Source organism: Bos indicus x Bos taurus, chromosome 29 (genome assembly GCF_003369695.1).
Source record: "Bos indicus x Bos taurus breed Angus x Brahman F1 hybrid chromosome 29, Bos_hybrid_MaternalHap_v2.0, whole genome shotgun sequence".
NCBI lineage: Eukaryota > Metazoa > Chordata > Mammalia > Artiodactyla > Bovidae > Bos > Bos indicus x Bos taurus.
This window is the reverse complement of record NC_040104.1, coordinates 24,252,136-24,265,877: the sequence shown is the minus strand read 5'-3', so window position 1 is coordinate 24,265,877 and position 13,742 is coordinate 24,252,136. Positions and strand designations below refer to the sequence as shown.

Below are 13,742 nucleotides of genomic sequence, written 5' to 3'. Positions count from 1 at the left end.
TAACATTCTGAATCCTGGGGTACTGATAATTTAAAACTGTAATCCTAGAATCACTTTATAAAAATGGGATGCTGGAATTTAATTCTGTGTCTTTTTATATTCTCTGAACAGTAAAACTAGAGTTGGTATAACCCACCCATTCTTATTTCATCTCCTGTATCTGTTTTCACTTGTTCCTCAAAATAGAATCACAGCTCTGGCTTTTGCAACTTGGTAACATAGGCTAGACGCCCATGATCTCTTCCATACCATTATTTGGATGATGCTAGTATTAGAGTGCAACACACATTTACGTACCTCTCTTTCTTTGTTCTGGAGAGTATCATAAGTGCTTTGTACCCAAATGAAGCACAGATGGATTTCCTTGTCCTGTATGACACTCATTACACTCTCAGCTCTTGTAAATTGTCAGCATAAAAATTATCCACACAGTCATCATTGTTTTTTTTCAAAGCTGTAATTAAGAATTAAGGACAGGCTTTCCTGGGGGCTCAGATGGTAAAGACTCTGCCTGCAATGCCAGGAGACCTGGGTTCGATCCCTGGTTGGGAAGATCCCCTGGAAAAGGAAATGACAGCCCACTCCAGTATTCTCACCTGGAGAATTCCATGGACAGAGAAGCCTGGCAGGTTACAGTCCATGGGGTGGCATAGAGTCGGAGACAACTCAGCGACTAAAAGTTTCTTTTCCCTGGTGGCTCAGTGAAAGAATCGACCTGCCAATCAGAAGATACCAGTTTGATCCCTGGTCCAGGAAGATTCCACAAGCCACAAAGCAACTAAGCCCATGTGCCACGCTATTGACCTTGTGCTTTAGAGCCTGGTAACTGCAGCTACTGGGCCTGCACACCCTAGAGCCCATGCTGGGCAACAAAAGGAGCCACTGCAAGAAGTCCATGCACCACAACTAGAGAAGGCCCACGTGCAGCAGCCAAGACCCACACAGCCAAAAATAAATAAAAAAGTTATTTAGAAAAAATAGAATTAAGGACCCCATGTAAATAAATTTCCCTTTGATTTGATGTGAAGATATCAAATAAATTAGCTTGATTCCTCTGACAAATCCTGGGACATTTTAACGATGTATTTCATTCCCAACTGCTAGGCGATTTACATCCAGATATAGTATTTTAATATTGCTTGTATATAGTAAATTCTACCCTCTTTCATATCTGTAACACATCTGTATCTTTTATATGTTTGTAACTCACCTCAAACTCTTTGCCAGCAGATATGGTATAAAGATTAAGCTGTTTTAGATTTGTGTTTTCTTAGCTCCTTAGGTAACTCACTACAATTGATTCTTGAGTTCCCTTTTTCTTACCACGTCTTTATTCTTTCTGAGTAGATAGTGTGTTGGGAGATCCAGCTGCAATGGTGACTTTCTACCCGAATATCCCAGAAGCTCAGCCATCAATTGCCTGCGGAGAATTTATCTTCCTCATGGACTGCTCAGGAAGCATGCAGAGCCCCATAAGTAAACAGAGTAAATCTCAGCTGCGCATAGATGTAGCCAAGGTAAAAGTAGTTTCTTTCTTTTCCTGGTCACTTGCTCAAGTGGGAGTGAATCTTGGGGATTAAATTAGGGTCCATTGGAGCTATAGGTCTGTTCCCCATCTGAGTTACGGTTAACATGACTACTCTGAGGTTAGCCTTGGAATAGAAGGGTCTGGGGGAATGAAAGGGTGAAGACACATTCCTGAGTTAGATTAGCAGAGTCATGTGATTGAGAGGATCCTTTCTTACTGTCTTCTTACATGGTCTTCTTTCAGGAAACACTGATTTTGCTTCTGAAGAGTTTGCCTCTAGGCTGTTATTTCAACATCTATGAATTTGGATCTACTTATGAGGCATTCTTTCCGTAAGTTTCCAGAAAGTCCATAGAGAATTCAAAAAGCTACTTTATACAATGAAATATTACTGAAAAGGAACAGATTTGAGTCAGTTGTTGTGACTCCTCTCTCCCCTTACACTGAGTAAAGTAAGTCAGATAAACAAGTATCATATATTGATACATATGGAGTCTAGAAAAATGATATTGATGAACCTAGTAGGGAACAGATTTGTGGACACAGTGAGGGAAGGTGAGGGAGGGATGAATTGAGAAAGTAGCATTGACAGTATATACAACATCACGTGTAAAATGGATAGTGGGAAGTTTCTATGTAACACAGGGAGCCCAGCCTGGCCTCTGTGATGGGTGGTATGGAGACAGGGGAGGGAGGGTTAAGAGGGAGGGGATATATATATAAAACTATGACTGATTCATGTCGTATGTCAGAAACCAACACAACATCAACGCAATTTTCCATCAATTAAAAAATAAATAAAAATCTTAAAAAGGCTACTTTAAAGAAAGGACTAAATTGTTAAAGGGGTTGCTGTAGAATTGACTTTGGCTTTGGAGATTTCAAGTTAAAGTTGTTTACAATTCAGGGACTTAATACTGGGCTATGTCCACCAGCCTTCATTTCACTGGGGAGTGTTTGTTTTTCTCAGGAATAGTGTGAAGTATGCTCAGAGTACCGTGGAGGAGGCACTGCGGAGAGTTAAGCTTATGAGGGCTAACCTCAGGGGTACGGAAATCTTGACAGCACTCCAACACATTTACAAGCAGCCTTCTGTCCCAGGCCACCCCCTGCAGGTAAGAGTTGGAACAGAGATCAAAAAAGGGATGGAATGGAATCCCTGTTCAAGAATCCATAGCTCTGGGCTTCATCACAGGATTGTTGAAAAGTGGTAGTCATTTAGCCGTGGGCTTCCCGGGTGAAATGGTATAGAATCATTGGTGGTAGAGCCTCAGTGGTATAGAATCCGCCTGCTAATGCAGGAGACTTGGGTTCAAACTCTGGGTCAGGAAGATGCCCTGGAGATGGAATTAGCAACCCACTCCCGTATCTTTGCCTGAGAAATCCTGTAGACAGAGGAGCCTGGCTGGCTATAATCCCCGGTCACAGAAGAGTTGGACACGACTTAATGACTAAACAACAACAACAAAATTTAGCTTTATGTCCCATAATAAAGAGACTAAGATGAGGCATTTGATGGAATTCCTCTCCCTTAGCTCCATGCTATGGACAATGGATGAAGGAAGCTCTTTTGGGAAGTGCGACAGAAGCCTTACATGAAACTAGCAGAGGAGATGCTGAATATTCTCAGGGTTCTGATCAGACCATGTGAGGGATGTGAACATTAGGAACCTCATACCTGTCTGAATCACAAAAACCATAATCACAGAAAAACTAGCCAATCTGATCACACGGACCACACCTTGTCTAACTCAATGAAACTAAGCCATGCTGTGTGGGTCATGGTGGAGAGGTCTGACAGAATGTGGTCCACTGGAGAAGGGAATGGCAAACCACTTCAGTATTCTTGCCTTGAGAACCCCATGAATAGTATGAAAAGGCAAAATGATAGGATACTGAAAGAGGAACTCCCCAGGTCAGTAGGTGCCCAGTATGCTACTGGAGATTAGAGGAGAAGTAACTCCAGAAAGAATGAAGGGATGGAGCCAAAGAAAAAACAATACCCAGTTGTGGATGTGACTGGTGATAGAAGCAAGGTCCAGTGCTATAAAGAGCAATATTGCATAGGAACCTGGAATGTCAGGTCCATGAATCAAGGCAAATTGGAAGTGGTCAAACAGGAGATGGCAAGAGTGAACGTCAACATTCTAGGAATCAGCAAACTAAAATGGACTGGAATGGGTGAATTTAACTCAGATGACCATTATATCTACTACTGTGGGCAGGAATCTCTTAGAAGAAATGGAGTAGCCATCATGGTCAACAAAAGAGTGAAATGCAGTACTTGGATGCAATCTCAAAAATGACAGAATGATCTCTGTTCGTTTCCAAGGCAAACCATTCAATATCACAGTAATCCAAGTCTATGCCCCAACCAGTAACGCTGAAAAGCTGCTGTTGAATGGTTCTATGAAGACTTACAAGACCTTTTTGAACTAACACCCAAAAAAGATATCCTTTTCATTATAGGGAACTGGAATGCAAAAGTAGGAAGTCAAGAAACACTTGGAGTAACAGGCAAATTTGGCCTTGGAGTACGGAATGAAGCAGGGCAAAGGCTAATAGAGTTTTGCCAAGAGAATACACTGGTCATAACAAACACTATCTTCCAACGACATAAGAGAAGACTCTACACATGGACATCACCAGGTGGTCAACCCCGAAATCAGATTGATTATCTTTTTGTAGCCAAAGATGGGGAAGCTGTATACAGTCAGCAAAAACAAGACCGGGAGCTGACTGTGGCTCAGATTGTGAACTCCTTATTACCAAATTCAGACTTAAATTGAAGAAAGTGGGGAAAACCACTGGACCATTCAGATATGACCTAAATCAAATCCCTTATGATTATACAGTGTAAGTGACAAATAGATTTAAGGGACTATATCTGATAGACAGTGCCTGATGAACTATGTGACATTGTACAGGAGACAGGGATCAAGACTATCCCCCTGGAAAAGAAATGCAAAAAAGCAAAATGGCTGTCTGAGGAGGCCTTACAAATAGCTGTGAAAAGAAGAGAAGTGAAAAGCAAAGGAGAAAAGGACAGATATAAGCATCTGAATGCAGAGTTCCAAAGAATAGCAAGAAGAGATAAGAAAGCCTTCCTCAGCGATCAATGCAAAAAAATAGAGGAAAACAACAGAATGGGAAAGACTAGAGATCTCTTCAAGAAAATTAGGGATACCAAGGGAACATTTCATGCAAAGATGGGCTCAATAAAGGACAGAAATGGTATGGACCTAACAGAAGCAGAAGATTTTAAGAAGAGGTGGCAAGAATACACAGAAAAACTGTACAAAAAAGATCTTCACGACTAAGATAATCACGATGGTGTGATCACTCTTCTAGAGCCAGACATCCTGGAATGTGAAGTCAAGTGGGCCTTAGAAAACATCACTACAAACAAAGCTAGTGGAGGTGATGGAATTCCAGTTGAGCTCTTTCAAATCCTGAAAGATGATGCTGTGAAAATCCTGCACTCAATATGCCAGCAAATTTGGAAAACTCAGCAGTGGCCACAGGACTGGAAAAGGTCAGTTTTCATTCCAGTCCCAAAGAAAGGCAATGCCAAAGAATGCTCAAACTACTGCACAATTGCACTCATTTCACACGCTAGTATAGTAATGCTCAAAATTCTCTAAGCTAGGCTTCAGCAGTATGTGACTGCGAACTTCCAGATGTTCAAGCTGGTTTTAGAAAAGGCAGAGGAACCAGAGATCAAATTGCCAACATCTGTTGGATCATCAAAAAAGCAAGAGAGTTCCAGAAAAACATCTATTTCTGCTTTATTGACTATGCCAAAGCCTTTGACTGTGTGGATCACAATAAACTGTGGAAAATTCTTAAAGAGATGGGAATATTGAAGAGGAACTAAAAAGCCTGTTGATGAAAGTGAAAGAGGAGAGTGAAAAAGTTGTCTTAAAGCTCAACATTCAGAAAACGAAGATCATGGCATCTGGTCCTATCACTTCATGGGAAATAGGTGGGGAAACAGCAGAAACAGTGTCAGACTTTACTTTTTGGGGATTCAAAATCACTGCCGATGGTGAAATCAGCCATGAAATTAAAAGATGCTTACTTCTTGAAAGGAAGGCTGTGATCAACCTAGATAGTATATTGAAAAGCGGACATATTACTTTGCCAACAAAGGTCCGTCTAGTCAAGGCTATGGTTTTTCCAGTGGTCATGTATGGATGTGAGAGTTGGACTATGAAGAAAGCTGAGCACTGAAGAATTGATGCTTTTCTACTGTGGTGTTGGAGAAGACTCTTGAGAGTCCCTTGGACTGCAAGGAGATCCAACCAGTCCATTCTAAAGGAGATCAGTCCTCGGTGTTCATTGTAAGGAGTGATGTTGAAGCTGAAACTCCAGTACTTTGGCCACCTCATGTGAAGAGTTGACTCACTGGAAAAGACCCTGATGCTGGAAGGGATTAGGGGCAGGATGAGAAGGGGATGACAGAGAATGGCATCACTGACTCGACAGACGTGAGTCTGGGTGAACTCTGGGAGTTGGTGATGGACAGGGAGGCCTGGCGTGCTGCGATTCATGGGGTCGCAAAGATTCTGACATGACTGAGCAACTGAACTGAACTGAACTGACCTGTCTAAAGTGACATGAGTCTCTGGAATGAAATAGTTGAGGTTTTTGAAGGGCAAGTTCTGGTGTCTTTAAATATACTTCAGAGACTTGATGGATGTTTTCTTTCTACAGGTTTTTGTCTTTACGGATGGAGAAGTTACTGATACATTTACTGTCGTTAGAGAAGTTAAGAGCCACCGTCTAAGGCACAGGTATGACTTAATGTGCCTGGACCCACATAATGTCACATGCAATCTAGTGCCACCTATTAACAGTGTTCATATTCCTTTCAGACGACAGAATGATTCAAGTATTTTAGTTTTAATAGTGAAAATATTTTTCTATTTAATCTACTTCCTACTAAAAGAAAAAAGTAGTTTTCTAAATAATATCAACAACACAATGAAATCGTTATCTTGTGGTGTCTCTAAACCACAATGGAAACAAAAACTGAACAGTAGGATTTTTTTCTTTATTATAAACATTGCAATCAAAATAATACAGAAAATTACACAACTTTAAATATACAGCTGGGTGAATTATCAGAGCGACACACATGTGTAACCACCACACAAGTCTAGACCCAGAATGGTTCCTACTTCTTTATCCATTTCCATCACATCCTAATTTTATTCTCTACTCATTTTTTTCCTCTCCAAAGAGGAAATAAAATAACACTGTGGATTATTTTTGCTTGTTTTTGAATGAAAATAAATGAGTTATGCAGTATGTTTTTGTTTTTTTTCCCTTTTTTAAAATTATTATTACTATTTTTACTTTACAATATTGTATTGGTTTTGCCATACATTAACATGCATCTGCCACAGGTGTACACGTGTTCCCCATGAATGTTTTTTATTTCTGTGTATCTGGCTTTGTTCCCTCAGCTGTGTGTTGAGATTCATGCATATTTTGCATGGAGCCATAATTTTCATTGGTATATAGTATCCCATAGGGTGATTATACCATAATTTATTTATTGATTCTACTGCTGATAGTCTTTGGTTTAGTTGTTAAAAATTATACTTCTTTGAACATTCTTTAATTCTTTTACATGCATTTTTTGGACATGAACATGTGTATACATATATATGAATACATACATACATATCTATGCTCATATAATATAGAATTCAAACACACTGACATAGTTGTGAAATTTTGGGGGTATACCAAATCGTTTTCCAAGTTATTGTGCTAATATAATACATACCAGCATTGTATCAGGGTTCCAGTTGCCTCTTTACTTATCCAAAATTTGGCATTATTTGTCTGTTAAAACTGTAACTGTTTTTGTGGGTGTGTATAGTACTATCTTATCATGGTTTTAATTTACATTTTCCTAATTAATGAAGTTGAGCACATATTCATATTTATTGACCACTTGGATGTCCTTTTGTGATCTTCAAGTCTCTTTCCAATTTTTTTCTATTAGATTTTCTTTTTTTTAAATTGATCTGTAGTTCATTCTATGGTCTAGGTACAAACACTTTTTGACAAGTTCTAGAAATATAGTATTCTGTTTTATGGCTTTCCCTCAAGAGGGTATCTTTTGATTAATAATTGTTCTTAATTTGATATATTTTTCCCTTTTAGTAATTTGCTTTATGATTAGTATTTTTTTCTATTCTGTTATAAAGTCTTCTGTTATCCAAGGTCTTCAAGCTATTTGCCTTTGTCATTTTCTTGAAGATTTATTGTATTTTCTTTCACAGTTAGAATCACAGTTGATCTGAAATTTATTTTTGTGAATTGTATGAGTCAGGGGTCAGGGTTCTTTTCTCTCTCTCTCTTTATTTTTCATGTGGATATTATGTTGACCTTGTATCTTTTATTTAAAAGTTTGTCCCTTCCTCAGTGATGTACAGAGCCATTTTGTCACAAACAAGCATCTATACATGTGTGGTTTGTTTCTGGATCCTCTGTTGGTCTGTTTATTTGGACATGTGCCAGCAATACACTGTATAAATTAATGTTACTTTCTGATAAATTTTCATTTCTAGTAGAGTAAGTCCTCAGCTTTGCTCTTTTTCAAGACCTAGTCATTCTTGGATTTTTTGTATTTTATGATTAGCTTGTCAGTTTTTACCAAAAGAGGAAACATGTTTGGATATTGACTAGAATTGTATTCTCTTTATAAGTCAGTTTTGGGAGAACTTTAGTATTTGCTGTATCAAACATTTCCTCTATCTACATGATATGACCTTCCTTTCATTTGGGTCTTTCTTTATTTTTTCTAAATATGTGTTTCCTATGTATTGTTTTGAAAGATTTACCAAACCTAGCAAATAGTTGCAAGAATAAAGCAATAGATGTTCATATACCGTTCACCCACATCCACCAGTTATCAACATTTTAACATATTGATTTCACTTAATTTTTTTTGTCTGAAATAGTTGAAAGCAAGCCACAGATGCCATGACTTTTCTTATGCATATCATTTTGCATTCATCTTCTAAGAACTAAGAATATCTAACAAATAGCCAGAATAAAACTGCTTGGGCTTCCTTGGTGGCTCAGAGGTGAAGAAAACACCTGCCAATGCAGGAGACATGGGTTCAATCCCTGATCCAGGAAGATCCCACATGCCACAGAGCAACTAAGCCCATGGGCTACAACTCTTGAGCCAGTGCTCTAGAGCCCAGGAGCTACAACTCCTGAGCCCACATGCCACAACTCCTGAAGCCTGTGTGCCCTAGAGCCTGCACTCCACAGCAAAAGAAGCCGCTCCAGTGAGGAGCCCACACACCACAGCTGGAGAGTAGACCCTTCTTACTGCAACTAGAGGAGAGTACACACAGCAACAAAGACTTAGCACAGCCAAAAAGAAATAAGTAAATTAAAAAAACCAATACTCAATTCAGGATATTTAGTTTTTATATAATACATTATTTAAATATAGGTCATTTTGTGAATTTTTTAATAATGTCATATAGAATTTTGTTTGTTTTTTTATTTTTGTTCAGGAGGAAATCCAATAATAAGTATTTTATTTAGTTATTATGCCTCTTTAATCTCTCTTCCTCTAGAGTAGTTTCTTGGCTTTTCATTATCTTTAATGACACTGATATTTTAAAAGAGTACTAGCTAGTTATTTTTGTAAAATTTCAATTATGTTTGTTTGACTATTTAAGTTTATGTTTAGATTAATATTAAATATTTTTGCAAAAAATGTTCCACAGTGAATTTGGGCCTGGCTGTGAATTTTGTCACTTAGTTAAAGGTGATATCTGACATATAACTTTGACATTTTTGTAAACATCTTGTTTTCAGCCAATGTTTACCCAGTAGTTTTAGTATTCACTGACGATTATTGCCCAGATTGCTGTTAGTGGTTACAAAATGGTGATTTTTTCAATTCTGTCAACTTTTCCATATTTTTTCCATATTCCATTACTTGGCATCCTACTGTAAAGAGGAATTTTCTCTTCCTGACTACCTCCGTCCACCCCCCGACCACCTTTTTTGTTGTTGTCGTATCAATGTGTACTTTTGGATTCTTCTATTATTTTTCATTTTTTAAAGATTCATTGCTCTCATTATGTATTTAGATTCTCAGAATTTCTAGGTTTGGTCAGTGGAAGCCCTTTTAACTTGCTCCTGTGTCTTTTTTCACATGTCTGTGTTTTGTGAATATGTTCTTTCTTACGAAAAACAACAACAACAAAAAACCAATTTAGAGTTCATGTTGAGAATTTGAAGAAGATAATACCAGTATGCTGGCAGGCTGTGATCTCCGGAGGGCTTGATCACAGTTAGGTTCCTACAGTTGGATGTCGGGTTCTTAGATCTCCATGTTTAGAGCGTTAATCTTGAGGCTGATATCACTAGATATGGGGATGATGACTCCCATTAACCTGATTAAAAAGAGATGGATATATAGGCCAAAATTATAGTGCATTAATTTCATATAATGATAACTTTTTTTGTCACACCCTTAAAAATGCTTGTATTTGTAGTATCTCTGTTTATAGACAGTCTTATTTGGAAATCTGTTTGTGATTTAAAAGCTATTTGGTGCACATCGACAAGGGTGGGGAGAGGACCCTCCAGTTAAAAGAGCAGGAGGCACCTTTTTTCTGGTGGCTCAGATGGTAAAGAATCTGCCTGCAGTGCAGGAGACCAGGGTTTGATCCCTGAATCAGGAGGCTCTCCTGGAGAAGGGAATGGCAACCCACTCCAGTATGCTTGCCTGGAGAATTCCATGGACAGAGGAGCCTGGCGGGTTATGGTCCATGGGGTTGCAAAGAGTCGGATATGACTAAACAACTGACACTTTCCCTTCTTGTAAGACTAGCCTTTTGAGGGCAGATGTGGTTTCGGTACAGTGTTAGTCAAGCACTGATGGCAGTGTCTGTTTTTCCTTACTTCTGATTTCTGATTCATTCTTTGGATTGATTATTAAAATAATTGATGAGGATGCAGTCCTATTTGTTTTTTTCTGCTTCTAGAATCAGTGTAATATATAATGGTTTGCCAGGAGCATCATATGACCAGAATAGTGCTCAATGCAATTTCTGCTTTTTTGTAGATACGTGATCTTGGACATGTTTTTTAAGTTCTTCGGGCCTTAGCTCCTTACCTGCAAAAATGAGATATTAGCCTATCTCTTAGGAACATTGTGATGATTAAATTGCATCATTAATTTAAGGCATCTGGTCCCCTGAAATATGCTCCATAAATGGTAGCTCGTACTTTTGGTCAAGGAAGAAAACTATCTCTTTATGTATTTTTCATCATTTTGTGTTAATTTTATAAATTCACTTTTTAGTGCCTGTCTCTAACATCTTCTTTTATAATTCCAGATGTTTTTCATTTGGTATTGGTGAAGGAGTCTCCACCAGCCTCGTAAAAGGCATTGCCCGGGCGTCACGGGGCACTTCAGAATTTATCACAGGCAAGGAGAGAATGCAGGCCAAGGTGAGGGACAGGCCTTGTGTCTAGAGGTGGCAGTATCAGCAGAGTGTGGAGCAGAGTGCGGCAACAACTCCCTGCCAGCATTCGTTTTCTTATATCCCCAAGAACTTGGGCTGTATACTTAATGGGACTACTTTCAGCCTTATGCAGAAGGAGCCCAGGATATAGTTTTGGGAGAAATGGCATCTGGTTCTAGTAGTTGGAAGCCCAGAGCCAAGATGCTGGAATAGGTTAGGGCTTTAGGTTTAAGACCTAAAACAGAGAAACTGAATTTTGATGTCATGACTGAGATTCTAGGTGTTTGCTTTAGGGCCTCTTTTGGTATTGAACCCCATCCTTTGTACAAATACTACAAAGTAAAGATGAAAGAACAGCAGTAATAGGTCTGGTAGTGTGGAAGAGGTGGTAGATTGATAGTCCATTTGCTTCATATCCACAAGGGAAGGCATCTTCCACCTCTGGTTATATTTCTAAATTCCTCTTTCCCAGATCTTTTATCTAATCCCTACCTCTCCTGGGTCTCCTTTCCCAGACATTTCCTTCCTTCCTTCATAATTATTTCATTCAATCTCTCAATGTTAGTTTCCTCATTTGTAAAGAAAGAGTAATAATGCCCATGTCCTGGTGTAGATGGTATTAAGGAATGGGTGTATCACGTATTGCATTGCATAACACCTGGCATGTGATATTCAGTTAGTAGTAGTATTGTTGCTGTTTCTATGTTTTGTGCTTATTCTGGTCTTTTTCCTTCCCCAGGCACTTAGAGCCCTGAAACGTTCTCTGCAGCCCGTGGTAGACGATGTTTCTCTGAGCTGGGATTTGCCTGATGGTCTGTCTGCTAAAATGCTTTCCCCAGAACAGACTGTCCTCTTTAGGGGTCAGAGATTAATCCTGTATGCCCAGTTGACTGGGACAATGCCGGTGAGTTCTCATTCTTGTCTGTTCCTCTAGTCAGAGTAGCTATTGTCCTAAACTCTGCTCTGGGCAAGTCCATGAAAGCTGGTAGAGTTTCATCAAGAGATTTCCCTTGCCAGGTAGAGTCAGCCCGGCCCTTCTCTATTATTTCAAGTCTCTGACTTCTTGAATTGCCTGGTTCCCTATCAGAAATTTAATGGGTTGGGTTGGGGAGCTGCCCCATATCTATCCTTTCTTTTGGTAATCTCTTCCTTTGCCATTTTTACCCTTCTCTAATTTGTAGCCAGCAGAGGCAACAGGAGAAGTTTGCCTCAAGTACACACTCCAAGGAGAGAGTCTGGAGAATAAAGTGGCATTTTCCCTACAACCCAAGCTTGATGCCAAGTGAGAATTCAGTGTTCCTTTGCTATTTTCTTTCTTTCTTGTTTGGTCTCTGCCATCCTTCAGGGTTGATTTCCTTCTCTTATTTTGGGGTTCAGTAGTGGCCCTACCATCACTTCTCCTTCCTAACCCATTTGTCTCTTTTTCTTCCCCTAATGTGGTTTTTCCCTCCTTTTCAGCCTTAACTTTTGAGGGTCCTGTACAACTGACTTTTGTGTGCTTGTCCCTAAATCACAGGATTTTTTTTTTTTAGCCTCACCATTCACCGACTTGCAGCCAAATCCTTTCTGCAGACCAAGGACATGGGCCTCAGGGAAACTGCAGCAGGTGATAAAAAAGATGTGTTGAAAGTTAGCATGGAGTGTGGAGTCATAAGCTCCCACACAGCTTTCATTGCTGTCAACAAGGATCTCAACAAGCCAATTCAGGGGCCACTGGCTCCTCGGGATGTTCCAAGGCCAATGCTGATGTATGCTGCCCCAGTGATGCAATCCTTGTCACCACCGAGGTATGGAACTGGTAAGTTTTACCCCATTCAAACTCATGCAAAAGAAGGGCCTCTGGACATCTGAACACAGCATTTAAAGAAAAAGTTTATGAAAGGTCCTTGTTGTTCAGTTACTGAGACATGTCCGATTCTTTGCAGTCCCATGGACTAGGTATCCCAAGTATCTAGGGATAGATGGCAGAGGATTTTCCAAATGAAATTAAGAAGAAATTTAATGGGAAGATAATAAATGAATGTGTATTCAAAACAAAGGATATTCAGATGGGGTCATCAAAATATTAGACACTGCAGAAAAGTCAAGGTAAAAGCTGAAAAAGAGCTACTGGATAAATATCAAAGAAGCCCTTGTCAATCTAATGAAGAACAGTTTTATTGGCTTGGATCAGGAAGCAGTCCATATTACAGGATGATAAAGGGTATAAGTGAGGGTCCTTTGATGACTCAGTGGTTAAGAATCCACCTGCCAGTGTAGGAGACCCGGGTTTGATCCCTGGTCCAGGAAGATCACACATGCTGTGAAGCAACTAAGCCTATGAGCCGCGACCACTGAACCTGTGCTCTAGAACTCCGGAGCTTCAACTACTGAGCCCATGTGCTGCAACTACTGAAGCCTGCTCATCCTGGAATCCACAACAAGAGAAACTACTGCAATGAGAAGCCTGCGTGCTGCAACTTGAGAAAACCTACACACAGCAATGGAGACTCAGCACGGTGTTGAAGGTCCAGTTTAGTTTTGATTCTTTGACTTTTTTAGTGGCACCAGACTACTAAAAGGAATCAGGAGCTTTGGCATAAGAATGAAGCAGGTAGACTGTTGGCTTATACTGCGGTTGGGGTTTTGTCAGATGGGTGTGATGAAAAGGAAATTAGGGACATAGAGTTGATATTGATAAGAGAGTAGTATAGTGT

The 13,742-nt window shown here is 39.6% G+C and overlaps 1 protein-coding gene across 1 annotated transcript in view; it reads left to right on the top strand.

Annotated features, from left to right (window-relative positions):
* Nucleotides 1-13,742, top strand: part of VWA5A (von Willebrand factor A domain containing 5A) — a 29,903-nt gene that overhangs the window by 8,615 nt on the left and 7,546 nt on the right. Inside the window, exons 8-15 of the mRNA XM_027531613.1 lie at nucleotides 1,348-1,517; nucleotides 1,772-1,860; nucleotides 2,499-2,643; nucleotides 6,245-6,324; nucleotides 10,918-11,032; nucleotides 11,786-11,950; nucleotides 12,228-12,328; nucleotides 12,579-12,844. Of these exons, the coding sequence (XP_027387414.1) occupies nucleotides 1,348-1,517; nucleotides 1,772-1,860; nucleotides 2,499-2,643; nucleotides 6,245-6,324; nucleotides 10,918-11,032; nucleotides 11,786-11,950; nucleotides 12,228-12,328; nucleotides 12,579-12,844 (1,131 nt within the window). The remainder of the gene's footprint in view (nucleotides 1-1,347; nucleotides 1,518-1,771; nucleotides 1,861-2,498; nucleotides 2,644-6,244; nucleotides 6,325-10,917; nucleotides 11,033-11,785; nucleotides 11,951-12,227; nucleotides 12,329-12,578; nucleotides 12,845-13,742) is intronic.